Below are 21,362 nucleotides of genomic sequence, written 5' to 3'. Positions count from 1 at the left end.
AATACAGAAAAATTAAAAATAACAATCTGGATCTAGGAGTAGGAGGTTGAGGAGGCGGTGGATGGGTGGATGTGGCGGTGTAGGTTGACGTGGTGGTGTAGGTGGAATCGGCGGTGAAGGAGGAATATGTAGCCAACACTGATTTGTGTTATTTTTTTATTTTTAAATTGGGGTATCCCCCAAAATATTGGGACATATAACAAAATAAAACAAAGAATAAGTGCACTTGAGTACAAGACTGGATGGTTGAGGCTGGTATAAATGTCTATTCTGCACAAGGTACGGACAAGTCCTGTGGGATCCATGCCTGGTTCATTATAATAAACGTAAGCTTGTCCACATTGGCTGCGGCCTGTGATAACGCTCTCTGCCGTGCTAACCACACGTTCACACTATACACTGGCTGCAGGGCAGGGCAGCACCTCCAAGGCTGACAAAGCTTCTCCACATTTGGGCCATGCTAACCCTGCCTTCTCAGGTGCTGGCGGTGCCCGGGCTGCGTTGGCGACCTCTTCCTCCTCCTCTGCCTTCGCCTTGTGCTTCCACTGTGCCCCCGCTGTCAGGTGGGAATGCCATCATCAGCGTGCGCTTGTAGTCGCGCATCTTCTGATCAGTAACAGATGTTTTCACTAACTTTAGTTCCCTGTCAGCAATGCAGAGCAGGGGTTCATTCACGGCAAAAGGGGGATCTTGTCACCCAGCAATAGAACAGAGGATTTTGAGAGATTTAGGCCCCTGTCACCCAGGCTCAGCAGGGGTTTGTATACGCCAAAAATGGTAAAATGTCACCCGACAATTGAAAATAAGATTTTTTTCAATTTAGGGCACTAAAATTGGCCCTTTTTTTTTAATTAAAATGGCTCTAAAATAGTCCTTGGAAAGGCTAGAGGGATGTAAAAGGCAGTAAAATGTGCTTAAGAGCATGGCAACTGCTCTGCAAACAAAGGTGGATAGGGAAATAACTTAAAATGAAATAAAATAACTAAAAATTACAAATGATTAACCTGCAACTCAGAGAAGGAGGTGGTGAATGTGGGGTTGTAGGTGGAGGCAGCAATGGAGGAGGAGGAGGCAGCCAACAATGTTTATTTTTTATTGGGGTAGGAAGCCCCCAAAATATTGGGACAAATAAAAAAAAAGAAAACAAAGAATCATTGCACTTGACTTGAGTACAAGAATGTATGTTTGATGGTGGTATAAATGTCTATTCTGCACAAGGGATGGACAGGTCCTGTGGGATCCAAGCCCGGTTCATTTTAATGAACGTGAGCTTGTCCACGTTGGCTGTGGACAGGCGGCTGCGTTTGTCTGTATTGACGCCTCCTGCCGTGCTGAATACACGTTCAGATAATACACTGGCTGCAGGGCAGGCCAGCACCTCCAAGGCGTACAGGGCTAGCTCTGGCCATGTGGACAGTTTGGAGACCCAGAAGTTGAATGGGGCAGACCCGTCATTCAGTACGTGGAGGGGTGTGCACAGGTACTGTTCCACCATGTTGTTCAAATGCTGCCTCCTGCTAACACGCTCCATATCAGCAGTTGGGGCTGGTGGTTGCGGCGAGGTGACAAAGCTTTTCCACATCTCTGCCATGCTAACCCTGCCTTCTGAGGAGCTGGCGCTGACACAGCTGCGTTGGCGACCTCTTGCTCCTCCTCTGCCTTCGCCTTGCGCTTCCACTTGTCCCCTGGCGTCAGCCGGGAATGTTCTCAGGAGCGCGTCTACCAGCGTGCGCCTGTAGTCGCGCATCTTCCGATCACGCTCCAGTGAGGGAATTAAGGACGCCACATTGTCTTTGTACCGGGGATCCAGCAGGGTGGCAGCCCAGTAGTCCGCACACGTTAAAATGTGGGCAACTCTGCTGTCGTTGCGCAGGCACTGCAGCATGTAGTCGCTCATGTGTGCCAGGCTGCCCAGAGGTAAGGACAAGCTGTCCTCTGTGGGAGGCGTATCGTCTGCGTCCTCCGTATCCCCCCAGCCACGCACCAGTGATGGGCCCGAGCTGCGTTGGATACCACCCCGCTGTGAACATGCTTCAGCCCAATCCTCCTCCTCATCCTCCTCCTCCTCGTCCTCCAGTAGTGGGCCCTGGCTGGCCAAATTTGTACCTTTGTACCTGGCCTCTGCTGTTGCAAAAATCCTCTTTCTGAGCCACTTCTAAAAGACTGGCCTGAAAGTGCTAAAAATTACCCCTCTTCCTCCTCTTCCTCCTGGGCCACATCCTCTTCCATCATCGCCCTAAGTGTTTTCTCAAGGAGACATAGAAGTGGTATTGTAACGCTGATAACGGCGTCATCGCCACTGGCCATGTTGGTGGAGTACTCGAAACAGCGCAACAGGGCACACAGGTCTCGCATGGAGGCCCAGTCATTGGTGGGGAAGTGGGTCTGACCCGTGCGTGCTGCAGCTGAAACTCCACTATGGCCTGCTGCTGCTCGCACAGTCTGTCCAGCATATGCAAGGTGGAGTTCCACCTGGTGGGTACGTCGCATATGAGGCGGTGAGCGGGAAGGCCGAAGTTACGCTGTAGCGCAGACAGGCGAGCAGCGGCAGGGTGTGAACGCCGGAAGCGCGAAACAGACGGCCCGCACTTTATGCAGCAGCTCTGACATGTCGGGGTAGTTGCGAATGAACTTCTGCACCACCAAATTCAGCACATGCGCCAGGCAAGGGATGTGCGTCAAACCGGCTAGTCCCAGAGCTGCAACGAGATTTCGCCCATTATCGCACACCACCAGGCCGGGCTTGAGGCTCACCGGCAGCAACCACTCGTCGGTCTGTTGTTCTATACCCCGCCACAACTCCTGTGCGGTGTGGGGCCTGTCCCCCAAACATATGAGTTTCAGAATGGCCTGCTGACGTTTACCCCGGGCTGTGCTGAAGTTGGTGGTGAAGGTGTGTGGCTGACTGGATGAGCAGGTGGAAGAAGAGGAGGAGGAAGCTGAGTAGGAGGAGGAGGAGACAGGAGGCAAAGAATGTTGCCCTGCGATCCTTGGCGGCGGAAGGACGTGCGCCAAACAGCTCTCCGCCTGTGGCCCAGCCGCCACTACATTTACCCAGTGTGCAGTTAGGGAGATATAGCGTCCCTGGCCGTGCTTACTGGTCCACGTATCTGTGGTTAGGTGGACCTTGCCACAGATGGCAATGCGCAGTGCACACTTGATTTTATCGGATACTTGGTTGTGCAGGGAAGGCACGGCTGTCTTGGAGAAGTAGTGCCGGCTGGGAACAACATACTGTGGGACAGCAAGTGACATGAGCTGTTTGAAGCTGTCTGTGTCCACCAGCCTAAATGACAGCATTTCATAGGCCAGTAGTTTAGAAATGCTGGCATTGAGGGCCAGGGATCGAGGGTGGCTAGGTGGGAATTTACGCTTTCTCTCAAATGTTTGTGAGATGGAGAGCTGAACGCTGCCGTGTGACATGGTTGAGATGCTTGGTGACGCAGGTGGTGGTGTTGGTGGTACATCCCAAGTTTGCTGGGCGGCAGGTGCCAACGTTCCTCCAGAGGCGGAGGAAGAGGCCGAGGCGGCGGCAGCAGCAGAAGAGGCCGAGGCGGCAGCAGAAGAGGGAGCAGTAGGACGTGTAGCTGTGGCAGAACGGCCACTTCCTCTCCCTGCACCAGAGGCTCCACCACGACCATGACCGCGTCCCTTATTAGATGTTTGCCTCATAGTTAGCGTTCACAAAGCAAAGTAAAAAGTGGTTAAGTCTGTTAAAAATAATTAACCGCCAATATAAACCCTGATGTAGGGTATTGCACTCTATATTTTTTTTTAAAACTCTATATGACAGCGGTATTTCTGGCCTAAATGTGACAGTCACTTATGCACGTCTAATCCCAGATGTGCAATATATCAGAGGGGTTTTTCACCCCAGTAACCAAAAAGCAGTATTTCTGGACTTGCAGATATCCTGTGCTGTTGACTATCGTTGCATAAAATGGCTGCCTATCATGTATTGATATTGACAAACTGAAGAAAAAAAAGTTCATTTTCAGCAGTGGTTGGCTCAGGGCCTAAAACAATTGTGCTCTGCACCCACAAAACACTTTTTCTGTAGATCGCTGAGTACATAAACCAGTTCTTCATAGGATTTCTCCCTGATCTCTCCCTCACAGCAGCTGCAGCCTCTCCCTACACTAATCCGAGCAGAGTGACGGGCGGCACTACGTGACTCCAGCTTAAATAGAGGCTGGGTCACATGCTGCACTGGCCAATCACAGCCATGCCAATAGAAGGCATGGCTGTGATGGCCTTTTGGGGCAAGTAGTATGACGCTTGTTGATTGGCTGCTGTGCAGCCTTTCAAAAAGCGCCATAAAAATCGCCGAACACCGAACCCGAACCCGAACTTTTACGTAAATGTTCGGGTTCGGGTCCGGGTGCCGAAAACCCTAAAGTTCGGTACAAACCCGAACTTTACAGTTCGGGTTCGCTCAACTCTAAAGGCTACCCATTATTTGTGATCTGTTATACAATGCTTACAATAATACTACTATACCGTGCCTAAAATAATACTACTATACTACTACACCGTGCCTAAAATAATACTACTATACCGTGCCTAAAATAATACTACTATACTACTACACCGTGCCTAAAATAATACTACTATATCATGCCTAAAATAATACTACTACACCGTGCCTAAAATAATACTACTATACCGTGCCTAAAATAATACTACTATACTACTACACTGTGCCTAAAATAATACTACTCTACCATGCCTCAAATAATACTACTATACTACTACACTGTGCCTAAAATAATACTACTCTACCATGCCTAAAATAATACTACTATACTACTACACCGTGCCTAAAATAATACTACTATACCATGCATAAAACAATACTACTATACTACTACACCGTGCCTAAAATAATACTACTATACCATGCCTAAAATAATACTACTATACTACTGCACCGTGCCTAAAATAATACTACTACACTGTGCCTAAAATAATACTACTACACTGTGCCTAAAATAATACTACTATACTACTGCACCGTGCCTAAAATAATACTACTATACTACTACACGTGCCTAAAATAATAATACTATACCGTGCCTAAAATAATAATACTATACTACTACACCGTGCCTAAAATAATACTACTATACCGCGCCTAAAATAATACTACTATACTACTACACCGTGCCTAAAATAATACTACTATACCATGCCTAAAATAATACTACTATACTACTGCACCGTGCCTAAAATAATACTACTACACTGTGCCTAAAATAATACTACTACACTGTGCCTAAAATAATACTACTATACTACTACACCGTGCCTAAAATAATACTACTATACCGTGCCTAAAATAATACTACTATACTACTACACCGTGTCTAAAATAATACTAATATACCATGCCTAAAATAATACTACGATACTACTACACCGTGCCTAAAATAATACTACTATACCGTGCCTAAAATAATACTACTACACTGTGCCTAAAATAATACTACTATACTGTGCCTAAAATAATACTACCACACTGTGCCTAAAATAATACTACTACACTGTGCCTAAAATAATACTACTATACCGTGCCTAAGGCTACTTTCACACTGGCGTTTTGGCTTTCCATTTCTGAGATCCGTTCAGGGCTCTCACAAGCGGTCCAAAATGGATCAGTTTTGCCCTAATGCATTCTGAATGTAAAAGGATCCGCTCAGAATGGAATAGAAAAGAGAACGAGAGAGGTTCTTCATAGGGAAGATCGTCCTGACTCATGCAAGGCTGGCCTGTGGTGGAGCTTCTCACCTTAGGGGGTTGCGCTAGGAGCACATTTGCCTGTAGTGTGATCAGTGCCACCAGGCTTAGGGCTCTTTCACACTTGCGTTCTTGTCTTCCGGCATAGAGTTCCGTCGTCGGGGCTCTATGCCGGAAGAATCCTGATCAGGATTATCCTAATGCATTCTGAATGGAGAGAAATCCGTTCAGGATGCATCAGGATGTCTTCAGTTCCGGAACGGAACGTTTTTTGGCCGGAGAAAATACCGCAGCATGCTGCGCTTTTTGCTCCGGCCAAAAATCCGGAACACTTGCCGCAAGGCCGGATCCGGAATTAATGCCCATTGAAAGGCATTGATCCGGATCCGGCCTTAAGCTAAACGTCGTTTCGGCGCATTGCCGGAGCCGACATTTAGCTTTTTCAGAGTGGTTACCATGGCTGCCGGGACGCTAAAGTCCTGGCAGCCATGGTAAAGTGCAGTGGGGAGCGGGGGAGCAGTATACTTACCGTCCGTGCGGCTCCCCGGGCGCTCCAGAGTGACGTCAGGGCGCCCCAAGCGCATGGATCATGTGATCACATGGATCACGTCATCCATGCGCATGGGGCGCTCTGACGTCATTCTGGAGCGCCCCGGGAGCCGCACGGACTGTAAGTATACCGCTCCCCCGCTCCCCGCTCCTACTATGGCAACCAGGACTTTAATAGCGTCCTGGGTGCCATAGTAACACTGAAAGCATTTGGAAGACGGTTCCGTCTTCAAATGCTTTCAGTACACTTGCGTTTTTCCGGATCCGGCGTGTAATTCCGGCAAGTGGAGTACACGCCGGATCCGGACAACGCAAGTGTGAAAGAGGCCTTACCCTTCCATGTAGCAGCGTGCCAGGCTGAACATCAGAGGAGGAGAGAAGAATGGGATACAATAGCAGAGCGAATGAAGTAAGTACAGATGTGTTGGTATGATTGAAGTATTTTTATTTTTTTAAGTTGTGACAGGTAACACATTTTGGGACCAGAACTAGAAAGATACATGCAGGTAAGTATACAGAATTTAAACATACAATATGGCAGAAAAAGCAGCAGGGAGGGAAAATGCAAATGAGAAACAGGTAAATAATTAAATAGTTAATAATTGTATTACATAAATTAATAACTAAAAATTCATTCAAACAATAAATATTATCAATGGATAATGGTAAAAAATGTCAATTCATTGGGACAATAAAATATAGTAGATGAAGATTACACATGATTAACTTACTAATATGGTTACTCTGTCAGTACTATATAGAATAGTTAGCATATTAGGCTACTTTCACACTTGCGGCAGAGTGATCCGGTAAGCAGTTCCATCGCCCGAACTGCCTGCTGGATCCGGCAAAACGTATGCCAACTGATGGCATTTGTAAGACTGATCAGCATCCTGATCCATCTTACAAATGCATTGACCGGAATGACAGATCCGGCATTCCGGTATTTTGAATGCCGGAGTCGGCACTAATACATTCCTATGGAAAAAAATGCCGGATCTGACATTCAGGTAAGTCTTTTTGGCCGGAGATAAAACTGCAGCATGCTGCGGTATTATCTTTGTCCTGATCAGTTAAAAAGACTGAACTGAAGACATCCTGATGCATCCTGAACGGATTTCTCTCCATTCAGAATGCATGGGGATAGGGCCTCATGGACACGACCGTTGTTTGGGTCCGCATCGGACATTTTGGCGGCTCGGATGCAAACCCATTCATTTCAATGGGGCCGCAAAAGATGCGGACAGCACTCCGTGTGCTGTCCGCATCCGTGGCTCCGTTCCGCGGCCCCGCTAAAAAAATATAACATGTCCTAAAAATATAGCATGCCCTATAGAAATTAATGGGTCCGGATTCAGTGCGGGTGCAATGCGTTCACCTCACGCATTGCACCCGCGTGGAAAACTCGCCCGTGTGAAAGGGGCCTAAGTTAATCATGTGTCCCGTTTAAATACTGTATTTTATTGTTCCAATGAATTGACATTTTGTACAATTATCCATTGATACTATTTATTGTTTGAATGAATTATTTATTCATGTATGTATTATAATTATTAACTATTTAAATATTTACCTGTTCAACATTTGCATATTCCCTCCCTCCTGCTTTTATTGCCAAATTCTATGTTTAAATTCTGTACACTTACCTGCAGGTATCAATGTTGTTCTGGTCTGACAAAGGGCATTCTAATCCCAAAACGCATCACCTTTCACAACTTAAATAAATAAAAATACTCCAATCCTACCAACACATCTGTACCTTTGTTGCACTGCTATTGTTTCCTGTTCTCCTCCGCTCCTCTGATGTTTAAAATAATACTACTACACTGTGCCTAAAATAATACTGCTACACCGTGCTTAATACAATACTACTGTACCATTCATAAAATAATACTGCTACACCATATCTAAAATAATACTATTATACCATACCTAAAATAATACTACAATATGCCTAAAATAATACTGCTACACCGTGCTTAATACAATACTACTGTACCATTCATAAAATAATACTGCTACACCATATCTAAAATAATACTATTATACCATACCTAAATAATACTACACTGTGCCTAAAATAATACTACCACACTGTACCTAAAATATTACTACTATACAGTGCCTAAAATAATGCTACTACACTGTGCCTAGAATTATTATATTACACTGTGCCTAAAATAATACTATAAACCATGCTTAGAAAATACTACCATACATGCCTAAAATAATACTACCACACCGAACCTAAAATAATACTTCCTCACTATGCCTAAAAAACTACTTGTACATCCTGCCTCAATTTATACTACCACACAACGTCTATATACCACCATACAGTGTGTGTATATATACTGTATGGTGTATACACAATTGAATGTGTATACAGAGATAGCTGTCAATCACTGATAGGACCGCCTCCTTGACTCCATAGCCCATAATGAGCAGGAATTTACATGAATAAATGACAGACTCCGTTAAATAAATGACGGAATCTTTTTCCCCATAAACCTACATATCATCTGCTCCTCCTGCTCTATAACACGCTGCCTGCAGATTGCACTGCCTTTTTATGATGACAGGTTCCCTTTAATACTATGCAGCATGTACTGCTAAATAATGTAAAATGACTTAAGTGTATCACAGGGAAGAGCTGCATGTTGACACATCGTGGAACTATTACGTCTGTGAACCAGTCTAGGAATACACACTAAAATCTAGGATGAAATCTGTGTCTCCTTTAACGTCCATGTACGGGATAACATCCATAGGCCTCATGCACACGACCGTATGTATTTTGCGGTCCGCGAAAAATGGATCCGCAAAAAATAGGGATGACGTCCATGTGCATTCTGTATTTTACGGAACAGCCGGCCCCTAATAGAACAGTCCTATCCTCGTCAGTAATGTGGACAATAATAGGACATGTTGTTGTTTTTTTGCAGAACAGACATACGGAAAGGCACACAGAGTCACTTCTGTTTTTCCGCATGCGGTCTGCAAAAAAACTGAACTGACACAAAAAGAAAATACGTTCGTGTGCATGAGGCCATAACAAGATGGTCAGTGGTTCATCCGTGAAGATGTCGGTGAAGGATCCGTGTTTGTCCCTGTGTCTGTTTTTGATAGTTTCCAGAGCATCTCCTGCTAACTGACCATGAAAACTACTGACAGAACCCGGATGGCATCCATGTTGTGTCGGTGGTTTTCATGGACCCATGACGGACCCATAATCATGGACAAAATAGGGCATGCTTCTGTGATGTCACCACAGAGAAATGACTAATGTGTGAAGTCACACAGTAAAGTCAGTGATGAAAATCCATCAGCATGCCTGGAATTTAGATTTCGATTTTTACTCTTTTAGAAATGGTTTGATACAAATAAAGACTCCAAGTCTGCGACAAATTCTTCAGTGACCTCTGTGGTTTTGATATTTGGATGTGGGACTTTGTGAGGATTTAGGAATAACTAGAGGGGTGATTGCAAAGATTCTTGGGACTCAAATCCTCCTAACCTGACATTTCTATTGAGATATTTTGCCAAATTGGAATATAATGGAGCAGAATTATTTCCTTTAAACATCTGCTTCTAATCCAGGCATCTAATAGAATGAAGCCCATAACTCAGGTTACAGGGGGTCTGGGTAATAATACTGCATGGGGGCTGTTATCTGTTGCCTTTAATTTCACCAACAATAATCGTACAGAAGTATCAGATATTAATATTATCCCCATTACATTTCTGTGACTTCTCTCTGCAGATCCCCCCAGCATTTCCATGGTACTTGCTGTCAATGCTGGAACTGGAAAGAACCTGCAGTCATCTACATCTACACCATCCAATATACATCTACACTATGCAGGATGTAATTATCTGTACAGAGAGCAGAGACCATCATGGAGACCTGATATTCATCACATTCATATAATCTATCGGAGAGAAAATGATACAATAACCTGTAAAGAGCGAAACATAAACTATGTATACTATCTATGTACCTATCTAAAGTCTGTCTATCTATCTATCTATATTCTATTAATCTAGATTTTATCTATCTCTCTCTCTTTCTATCTATCATCTATCTCTCTATCTATCATCTATCTATTTATCTATATTCTATTAATCTATATTGTATCAATCGATCTTCCTATCTATGCATGCATCTATCATCTTTGTATTATCTATCCACTATATATTTACCAGTGTGTGTATATATAATTTATATATCTGTATATAAAACTGTATGAATATACCTTTACCTAATACTGCATGTATCTGACTAGAAATATATATATATATATATATATATATATATATATATATATATATATATATAATGTGACATGGCACCAGTAGCCCATATAGGTGGACAGACTAATACACATCTGATTTTTGTATAATAAATGTATCATTATTATTCTTTTATATTATTTACCTTTTTACATTGTGATCATTGATTTGAAACTTAATAAATATCTGCATTTGATGCAATTCCTGATGATAGAGTGCCTGTTAATATTATATATATATATATATATATATATATATATATATATATATATATATATATATCTGCTACTCAGTTTTCAGCAGGGAGTATTTGTTAACTGCAATTCCCAGTTCTTTAAATAATCTTTAAACATTCAATAATGATAGTTGCAACTAATAGTAGTAATAATAAAATAATTATGTTAAGTTATATTTATTGAATTTTTGTTTCATTTATTCATTTATGTAAAAAAAATAACATTTATATAAATATAAAATACTGACTAATCATTCCTAGCAGCCTCACAATATGATAACATTATCCGTTGCTGTCCTGTGTAGAATCAGCCACTGACGCAGTTACAATGTTACCGTCAATAATATTTTAAGTGCGGAATCTGTTACATTGTGGTAAAGGAATACACTGATGGAATATCTGAACAGTCAAATAATGATTATTACTATTAATGATATTGTTAACAATAACAACATTTAATGAGAAGCAGTTTATAATATTACAGTATTTTGGCCGCAGGTGCCCAGAACCCATAATTCAGTCTGAATAATCCCTGAGATACTTGCCTTTCATACATAAAGTGAATTCCAGAATATTTCTAAAGCTCTGACACAAAACTTCGTCCAGATTTCTCCCTCTGCACATATCACTTTCAATTTCAAAATAATAAAATTACAAATGAAGGACAAAAAAATATGGTAGTTCGTCTCAGTCCCGACTCCCGACTCATCCTGCTACATTTCTCATAACTGACAATGTCCCGATACCTGTCTCTTTTTGTCCCCCCATGTATGTTGCATTATAGACATATATTATAAGATTATTATATTCAGGAAGAAATGATTATTAATAAATTATTAATAACATGAATTCCATAGAAACCTCCTGAGACATTTCTGTTCTCACCTTTCTGGACCCCGGCAGAGAATGGCCTCCAGCTCTGAGTCTTTTCCTTCAGGAAACTTTCACCTACAGGATCTGATGCCAAGAAACATCGAGTTTATTATGTGGAAGAAAGATCCGCGGGTCCCTCCGGACCCCAACAGCACCCCTAATTCTGTCCGCTACCCTGCAGTCTGTGAGGGACCCCCATATTACTGGGCTCCCTGTAGTTTGGGGTCTCTCAGCCGTTTGCCCTTGTTTTTGTGATCTGTTTGTGGGTGTTGCAGGGGGTTGTAAAGAGTCATCTAGTATGGAGGTGCCCCTGGTAAGTAGGTGTCTATAAGGTGTTTCTATGGTTTGTGGGTGTCCCACTGGTTTGTGTGGGTGCCCCAGTAGTTTGTGGGTGCCCCAGTAGTTTGTGGGTGACATCTGGTTTGTGGGTGTCCCTCTGATTTGTGGGTGCCCCAGTAGTTTGTGGGTGTCCCTCTGGTTTGTGGGTGTCCCTCTGGTTTGTGGGTGCCCCAGTAGTTTGTGGGTGTCCCTCTGGTTTGTGGGTGTTCCTATGCTCAGGCTGAGAGTGTAAGGGGAGACGCCAGGAAACGCGTCCAGGAAAAAGGAAATCCGACTTCACAGGGAAGTTATAAGGAGTCGGCGGCGGGAGAGGAACTGGAGGAAGGGAGAGGACAGGACCGGGAGGATATGGGTATCGGGGCCATCAGAGAGTGAAGTTACTGGGGTGTCAGGTAATAACGAGACAAAGAGGAAAGCGGGGTGTCAGATATGGAGAAGAGGAGCATAGAGGGTTGTCGGAAATTGAGAGAATGAGGAGCAGGGTGTCGGGTCTATCAGAGAATAAAGATACCAGGGTGTCAGACTTTAATTAGACATAGTGGAAAGTGGGGTGTCAGATATGGAGAATAAGGGGTTAGAGGGTTGTCATATAATGGGGTGTCTTCTGGGATTAAGGAGGTTGGGGTGTCAGGTCTGTGAGGGGGGTATAATGGGGTGCAGGTCTCTCGGGGACAGCGGGTATTGGGGTGTCTGAGATACTGGGCGGCTGAGTGACAGATCTATAACGATCTGCTGGAGGGATCAGGACTGGGGGTAGCAGGATGAGGACTGGGGCAGCAGGATGAGGACTGGGGGTAGCAGGATGAGGACTGGGGGCAGCAGGATGAGGACTGGGGGCAGCAGGATGAAGACTAGGGGTAGAAGGCTGAGGACTGGGGGTAGCAGGATCAGGACTGGGGCAGCAGGATGAGGACTGGGGGCAGCAGGATGAGGACTGGGGGAAGCAGGATGAGGACTGGGGGGTAGAAGGCTGAGGACTGGGGGCAGCAGGATGAGGACTGGGGGGCAGCAGGATGACGACTGGGGGAAGCAGGATGAGGACTGGGGGGCAGCAGGATGAGGACTGGGGGTAGCAGGATGAGGACTGGGGGCAGCATGATCAGGACTGGGAGGCAGCAGGATGAGGACTGGGGGCAGAAGGATGAGGACTGGGGGTAGCAGGATGAGGACTGGGGGCAGCATGATCAGGACTGGGAGGCAGCAGGATGAGGACTGGGGGCAGCAGGATGAGGACTGGGGGCAGCAGGATGAGGACTGGGGGCAGCAGGATGAGGACTGGGGGCAGCAGGATGAGGACTGGGGGTCAGTAGGATGAAGACTAAACCAGAGAAGGTCCTGTGGCTGGAATCAGGATGGGGGTGACCAGAGACAACTACTGGGGGGCAGAGAAGGACCATGACGGATGATGGCACAGAAGACTCGGCAGGTAACGTAACGGAAAATACAAGAAAAGAAGAAACCTAATAATCCAGGGGTCGGGGCCATCAGATGTCAGAAGTTTCAGGTGCCCCCCTCACCCCAAAATCCAAACTTTTTGAAGCCCCCCTCCCCAATCCTGGTGCCTCTACCTGTGAGGTACATGTTGAGCAGGAGCTGGGATCCTCCGCCCTGAGCCATGGAGCTGAGCACTGACACCCAGGGGCCACGCACCCAGTGATGAGCCCAGTTCTTAATGCCGGGACTATTGTTATTAGATGCTGGAGGAGGACCAGGCAGAGGAGTCAATGGGGAGAGATGAGAGGAGGCAGATAATCTCCAAGCAACAGGCAGAGATGCTGCAGGATGGGGCCCCTACACCCTCCCGGGCCCCTCCCTGCTGCTCCCATCATCATTTCCTGAGCAAAACTCTTTTTAATTAAAGAGCCATCTGACTGTGTCCTGTTCACACACAGCGGCCGCCTCTTATCAGCTCCATCTGAGGATTAATAAACTTTGCAGTTACTCGGGTGATGCCCCCCGCCCGCCCCCTATTTTACGCCCGTTAACTCTTTGCAAACAGCAGCCAGCGTCAGAGATGAGGCTGGTATTGATCTTTGGGTATCTCAGCATGCTTCATTGACTCTGAGACAACAACCTGATGGAGGAATCATGTCGGGAACAGGCCATAAAGCTGTCGTTAGAGAGACTTCAACCCCCATCCTGCCACTAACAGCTCCCCCACCCTTTGTGTGCCAGGGCTAAGGTGGCAGCCTGTGATGGCCCCCCTCTGTATGCCAGGCAGCAGGGCTGTAGGGAGGGGGAGGGGATCTTCTGTGCCAAAAATATAGAAAATATAGAGTTTAACCCATTGCATCCCTTAGCTGTGGACAGGGGCATACAATGGGAGCAGGGGGCCCCAAACTCAGAAGGGGCCCACCCAGGAGGAGGACTAAAAGATTTAAAAGGGGTTTTCCCATCTCAGACAATGGGGGCATATTGCCATTGTCTTATAGGTGCGGGTCCCACCTCTGAAAAAGGAAGCCTGAAAGTTGTGGAGGGCGCACTGCGCTTGCGCAGCCGCCCTCTATTCATTTCTATGGGGCCGCCAAAAATTTCCATCGGCCCCATAGAAATGAATGGGATCAGTGGCTGCGCAATCGCGGTGCGCTCCCATTCACTCCTATGGGGAGAGCGCTTGGTGGTGTCCGGGCCCAGTGAAACCCAGGGTCCTGCAGACATCACCTTCCCCGATCCGTTCTGGGTGTAGGTGCGGGTCCCGCGCCTATCAGACAATGGGGGCATATCCTAGTGATATGCCCCCATTGTCTCAGATGGGAATACCCCTTTAATGTCAAGGCCCCCTCAATAGTATTATATAAAGTGACATGACATACAGTATATATATATATATGTGAGGAAACAAAGTGGCTGCTGGGCCTGGTCTGGGGGTTGTGAAGATTTTTTTTTATTATTATAATTTTTTTTGGGGGGGGGGGGGGGTTTCATTCAAAAATTTGCAGCCATTTCTAGTTACATCACTGGCTGTAGGGTGGGTGACATCCAATATGGCTTCCAAAGGGATGCTCCTCCAGCTTCCTGAATGACAGCTCGTCCTGGTTATGATGACATCAACTCCCAGCATCCCAATATAACTGGGCTTTGCCCATCAGGAACCTAGGAAAGCTGGGTGACAACCTTTGTAGGAGCTGTCAGGGCAACCATAGGACCTGTAGCTCCGCCAGTGTCCTGTCTGCTTACAGTATGCATTGTCACCAAACCAAGGTCAGCTGCTGGAGTCTTGGAAAGCTGGGTGACAACTCTTGTGGCTGGTGGGTTGCTTTGTGCTATGGTGGCCCTACTGGTTGTCACTCACAGTAGAAATGGTTGAAATGACCTTTTGCATGGCATGACAGAGGACAACTCTGAGCTGTAGTACCAGACTGAGCCACAGGAAGAAGAGTGGCGCTGTGTCCAATGCTGCAGTAAAGGGACCCCATGTTTCAGCAGACTGGTGGGGGACCCAGCAATCCCACATTAAGGTGTATAGACTGGTTTTGCAACAGCTGGAGAGCCATGGGTTAGAGATCTCTGCTCTGCAATGTGATAACGTTCAGCTGAGGCTGGGTTCACACCTGAGCGTATTCGATAAGCGCTTTTTATAGGCGTTTTTATCGGGCGTTTTTAATGGGCGGAAACAAGCAAACGCCCATTTAGGCACATGCCCGCTTAAGTCTATGGGCGGAAACGAGCGACAATACGCCCCAAAGCAGCTCCTGTACTTCTTGGGGCGTAGGGCGTTTTACAGCGCATCCGTACGCGCTGTAAAACGCTCAGGTGAGAACCATGCCCATAGGGAAACATTGGTTTTTGCCTGTTGAGCGTTTTACAGGAACGCGCTGTAAAAACGCTCAGGTGTGAACCCAGTCTCAAGGACAGGCTGTAAACCGAGATGTGGTCTGGACTGCAGTGTGGCCTGTGTGGCCACTAGAGGTCAGAACATGTGATGCAATATATTGAAATGATGTCTCACTGCCTGATGACACTGTCTCCTTGAACAGCCTCTGTCAGCATGATCAACCCTAATAAACCAGGCACTCTGCCTGGTAAGGTTAAATATGCTGATGCTGATTAAAACTATACTTTTCTTTTGTCTGAAAGTTAAAAAGCTGCAGAGATATGTGTTTTTATTCATATGCAAATGAGAAAGTTGGAGCACCAGGGGCGGGGCTGAATGCTTGGAGCACTGCTTTTGTTACACCCCCGTGCTCTGCACACTCCCCCCTCCCCTTGATTGACAAGGCTAGACATCAGCATGCTAAGCACAGGTGTCCTAGCATGTACATATCATATACACTACTTACTATAGCTGTACCATGTTAAGAATAGAGGTTTTCTCTGCTTAGAAACCTAATACATACTACAGCTCTGCCCTCAGCATGCTAATGTCTAGCCCTGTTAATCAGGGGGAGGTGGAAGCGTGCAGAGCACAGCAGTGTTAGGCTACTTTCACATCTGCGTTTTTCTTTTCCGGTATTGAAATCCAGCAGAGGACCTTAATACCGGAGGAAAACGCTTCTGATTTGTCCCCATTCATTGTCAAGGGGACAAAACTGAACTGAATGGAACGGAGTCACCAGAATGTATTCAGTTCTGTTTGGTTGCATTCTGATGCCAAGGAAAAAACCTTGGAAAATATATATAATGTTTGCATCTATTGTGTTAGTGTTTTCCATGATTTTTTCCTTCTAAATGTTGCCATGTAACATATTCAGTTATCATATCGTGCAGGATGTTTTCTATCTTTTTCTGTGATTTTTGCATTCCCATGCCAGACAGAAAACCGCTGCAAGCAGTGTTTTTCAGTCCGCGATGTGGTGAGCAAGACAGATCCTGCATGACACACGATGTCTGAATACATTCGCGAGATTATTCATCAGTGCGAGTGCCGATCTTGTTCTACACAATATAAGTCAAGGATGCCGGATCCGTTTTCTCGGACACAAAAGAAAACAGATCTGGCGCCCATTGACTTACAATGGTTTTAATGCCGGATATACAATAATAATACAACCGGATCCATTCATAAAGGATACAGCCGTTTGTATTATCAATAACGGAAGCGTTTTTGCTAATCCATGACGGATCCAGAAAAAACGCTGGTATGAAAGTAGCCTTATAAAAGCAGTGCTCCAAGGATTCGGCACCTGCCCCCCCATCCTCTTCCCTGGCGTGCCAACTTGCTAATTTACATATGAATAAATAAGGATACCCTCCTTTTATCCGTATGTTAATCAGCATCATGCTACCAAGCAGTATGCCTGGTTTAACCCTTTCCAGATCCGCAAGTCAATTTACGAGCGCATCGGGAGCCAAAACCGCCGGGTTTTTGCCGTTTTACACAGCAGAGATCTGGGGCTAATGTCTGCCAATCATGGACATTTAACCCCTCAAATGCCATGGTCAAGTGTGACCATGGCACCTGGGAGCGCTAAAACCAGGAGCTTCCCCGCCCAGTCCGCCTTCCACTGGCTGAAATCTGAAATCGGCATTTATTGGCAACAAAGAGAGAAAGGCGCTCATAGGGTGAATATGTAAAGTACTGATTTCCTTCACTTAAGGGAGGTAATTTGCTCACCTGTTGGGGTTGCACCAAATTGGGTGCAACCACAGTGAGGGCTGAGAAAAAATAGGAGTTGGTTGCTGCAGCCGGACTTGTCCAGTCACCCTTAGGTCGGGCCAAACTGCCAATCGGGTGGATGTAGGAACTGTAGAATTGCTGGACCATAGAAGTCCAGGAATAAACTGAATTTACTTCTACCTTGGTTGTGGTTTCGCGCTCTCCATTGTCCGCATATCCATTGGACTTCTATGGTCCAGCAATTCTACTGGCTGAAATCGGGGAAGGCGGCCTGTACTAGTAATAGGCCTAAATTCAAATCACTCCCTTTCCCTAGAATAATTTTTTTTAAAAAAAATTAAACATGGACACTGGCACTTTTGAAAATGCCCATACTATTAAAATATAAGAATATTCATCCCATACCAGCATGGCATCCTGTTACATCATCTGCATGGCATCCTATGACATCTGCGTGGTTCCTTACTATCTCTGCCCGCTCCCTGTGACATCTTGTAATGACTGTAGATAGGGACAGACAAGGACAGTGAGCCCTAAGGCTAGAACCCAGCCTGCTTTCCCTAGCTACTTGCAGTGCAAGCCCTAGATAGCTAGACCGCAACTGGTCAACGGTCCCTATACTATTTGAGTGCAGAGACAGACAGACAAACACCAGAGTCATATGTAAATGGGTCAGAACCAGACAAGCTATGCAGTACACACGAGAGACAGAGAGTGATCAGAAGACAAGCTGAGGAATGAGCAATAATCAGCACAGGAACAAGGAACACAGCTAGGGAGTCCGAGACTACACTGCCAGGACGCGGCACCAAGTCCCATTGACTCAGCTCTCCATTAGTCAGCACACAGGAATAGAGCAGCCGAGGGCTCTATGACATCAGCTTGGGGCATTATATTTATACTGTATCTATGTACTTAAATTATTAAATATATTTTCTTTTTCTCACAAGGTTTTTTTTTCCCAGACATGTATAGCAGATCCACAGATATAGGTTTCTTATGTCCCTTGTATATCCAGAACAGGAATCTCCATTCACTTCTATGGTAGTCCTGATAATCTATGAACATGCTTGCTATGTAGCTCCCATTAAAGTAAATGGAGAGAGGCACGCACTGCCCTTTATTTATTCTTCACCTAGAAGGCATGTGCAGTGGATGACCCCTGCTCTGGAAATAGGTGCAGGATACAAAGGTGGGACCTACATCTATCAGACATTCATGGCATGTCTTGTACATACACCAAGAATGTCTAAGGTGGGAATATCCCTAAAGAATAGATAATTGTGGTTACCTGCAGCGACCACTAGGTGGAGCTCATTCACTGTTAGCCGTCTACATCTATATGGAGTAAGCTCCCTCTAGTGGCAGCTGCAAGCAGGCAGAACTTAAAGCATTTTACTTAGTTCAGTATGAGCCCCCTCTCACAATGGCCGTTATATGGTCTGTCTCTATAGAATGTATATAACTGGCCATCTGTATGGCTCCTTATAACATCTGTCTACATGGCTCTCTGTGATATGTCTGTTTCCGTCTACCACAGGGATCAGCAACCTCTGGCACTCCAGCTGTTCTTAAACGACAACTCCCAGAATCCTCCTTTCACTTCTATGGGAGTTACAATAACAGTCGAGTAAGTTTGCATGCTGGGAGTTGTAGTCTCACAGCAGCTGGAGTGCGAAGGTTTCTGATCCCTGCTCTAGCAAGATCTGAAAAATCTTCTATTGATCAGATCCGGAATGAACCTCTCATGCTGACATCTCAATGGAATTAGACAGTTCTATTATTTGTGAATACATTTTGCCTTTTGCACTATTAATTTAAATTTAATTTTTTTGGTTATTTTTTTTAAAAATAACTGTACAAAAAAAGTCACAATTACTTAAATATACGTATTTATTACTAACAACATGATCATTAGTGACAAGGACACAGAATATAGATCCCCTGGGATCAGCCGTGAGCGACACGCATATCTGTGTGATGGATATTGGTAGAAGAATCCTTTGTTCCAGCAGCAGGCGCAGAGAATGCAGAATGTGAACGCTCGCTGCCTGCGAGATGCATCAGATATAGCCGCTGCCTGTCTGCCATGAATAGCAATGGCGAAGATCTTTATCTGACTCTGCTCCGGCAGGATATAGCACAGAACTATGGACAAGCTTCTAATATCCAGCCTGTCAGCAAGGGAAATGATTGAGAGCCCTAACATTACAATCCAGAGAGAAAATAGGAAGCTCCTGGGTCCCAATGCAAAATCTATTATGCAACCCCCAACTAACTAGTGTTCCTTTATGTGGAATAGGGGACATGGGGCTCTCTTAGGCACCCGGATCCAGATATGACAGCACCTTTCCTTTGTCCTGGGCCAATGAAGTGTCAGACTATTTTCCTGTAGACGGGGCAGGAGGAAGAACTTTAGGTTCATAGGAAATGTTCCTCTATAAAGAGGTGGCAAAAATGCAAAACTTTCTACCAGTGCAAGGAGGTGAAGCTTCCTATACTGCGCTGCCACCTAGTGGTAGGTTAATATTACCACACATCACTCAGCTACCTGTAAATCAGACTAAAAAAGTGACATTAAGGCCTCAGTCACACGGCCCCCAATGCACAGGCACTGTCCGTGCAGCTGCCGCAACGTATCCGTAAAAAAAAATTAAAAATACATTTTTTGCGGTGCTGAGGCAGGGACAGAAATCCCACAGAAGCACATCGTCAGGGGTGCACCTAGCTTTTCTGCTGCCTGAGGCAAAAACTGAAACATTGTTCCCCCCTTTCCCAATAGCAATTTCTTAATCTAACCCCTTCCCTTCAGCCCATGGCCCCTCAGCTGCCCCCCCTCTTGCCCCTACCTGGTGCTACCTGGCCTCATTGGTGGTGCCCCCCTGCACTCCATAGCGAGCACACAGCCAGTGCCCAACAGCCGTGTGCATGAGGCCTAAGGGCTCAAGCATACTAACGTATTTTCTATCCATGTCAGTTCCATTTTTTTTTTTGCGGACTGTATGCAGAACAATACATTTCAATGGGTCTGCAACAAAAACGGAAGTTACTCCTTGCATTCCGTTTCCGTATGTTTGTACGTCCGTTCCGCAAAAAAATAGAACATGTCCTATTATTGTCCACATTACAGACAAGGATAGGACTGTTCTATTAGGGGCCAGCTGTTCTGTTCCACAAAATACGGAATGCATCCAGACATCATCCTTTTTTTTGCGGATGCATTTTTTGCGGACCGCAAAATACATATGGTCATGTGTATGAGCCCTAAGGGCGGGTTTGCATTCGTGTTAATAAATTCTGTTATAGGGTTCCGTTATATCAGAGTTATAATGGAATATAATGGAATTTTAGGACGTAATACTAGTCCTGCGACTGGACTTTTTTTCCCCATCATGAATAATGGAAAAAAAATGGACCCATTATATGTGCCCATAGACATGTACTGTATTAAAATGGAATGCCTCTGCAAGGTTTCTGCTTTGCATTCTGTCCTAAAAATTCGTCCTAAGGCTTTTGCGGTCTGAAAAACACTGATCCGCAAAAAGTACGGATGACGTCCTTTTGGCATCCGTATTGCATCTGTTTTTTTTGCGATCCATTGTAACAATTCCTATCCTTGTCCGCAAAACGGACAAGAATAGGACATGCTTTATATTTTCTGTGGGGCTACGGAACGGACATACGGAGCTGTCCGCATTTTTTGTGGACCTATTGAAATTGTTTCCCATGCTATTTGTATTGGAAGACAAGGCTGGATCTAGACTCACAGTCCTGGCTGCA

General features: G+C 45.3%; 1 protein-coding gene across 1 annotated transcript in view; it reads right to left on the bottom strand.

The window, feature by feature from the left end:
• Positions 1 to 21,362, bottom strand: part of FEV (FEV transcription factor, ETS family member) — a 38,934-nt gene that overhangs the window by 7,686 nt on the left and 9,886 nt on the right. Inside the window, exon 3 of the mRNA XM_040441536.1 lies at positions 11,699 to 11,770. Coding sequence (XP_040297470.1) covers positions 11,699 to 11,770 — 72 coding nt within the window. The remainder of the gene's footprint in view (positions 1 to 11,698; positions 11,771 to 21,362) is intronic.

This window comes from Bufo bufo, chromosome 7 (genome assembly GCF_905171765.1).
Source record: "Bufo bufo chromosome 7, aBufBuf1.1, whole genome shotgun sequence".
NCBI lineage: Eukaryota > Metazoa > Chordata > Amphibia > Anura > Bufonidae > Bufo > Bufo bufo.
The sequence above is the reverse complement of the archived record's forward strand: the minus strand, read 5'-3'. Positions and strand labels throughout refer to the sequence as shown.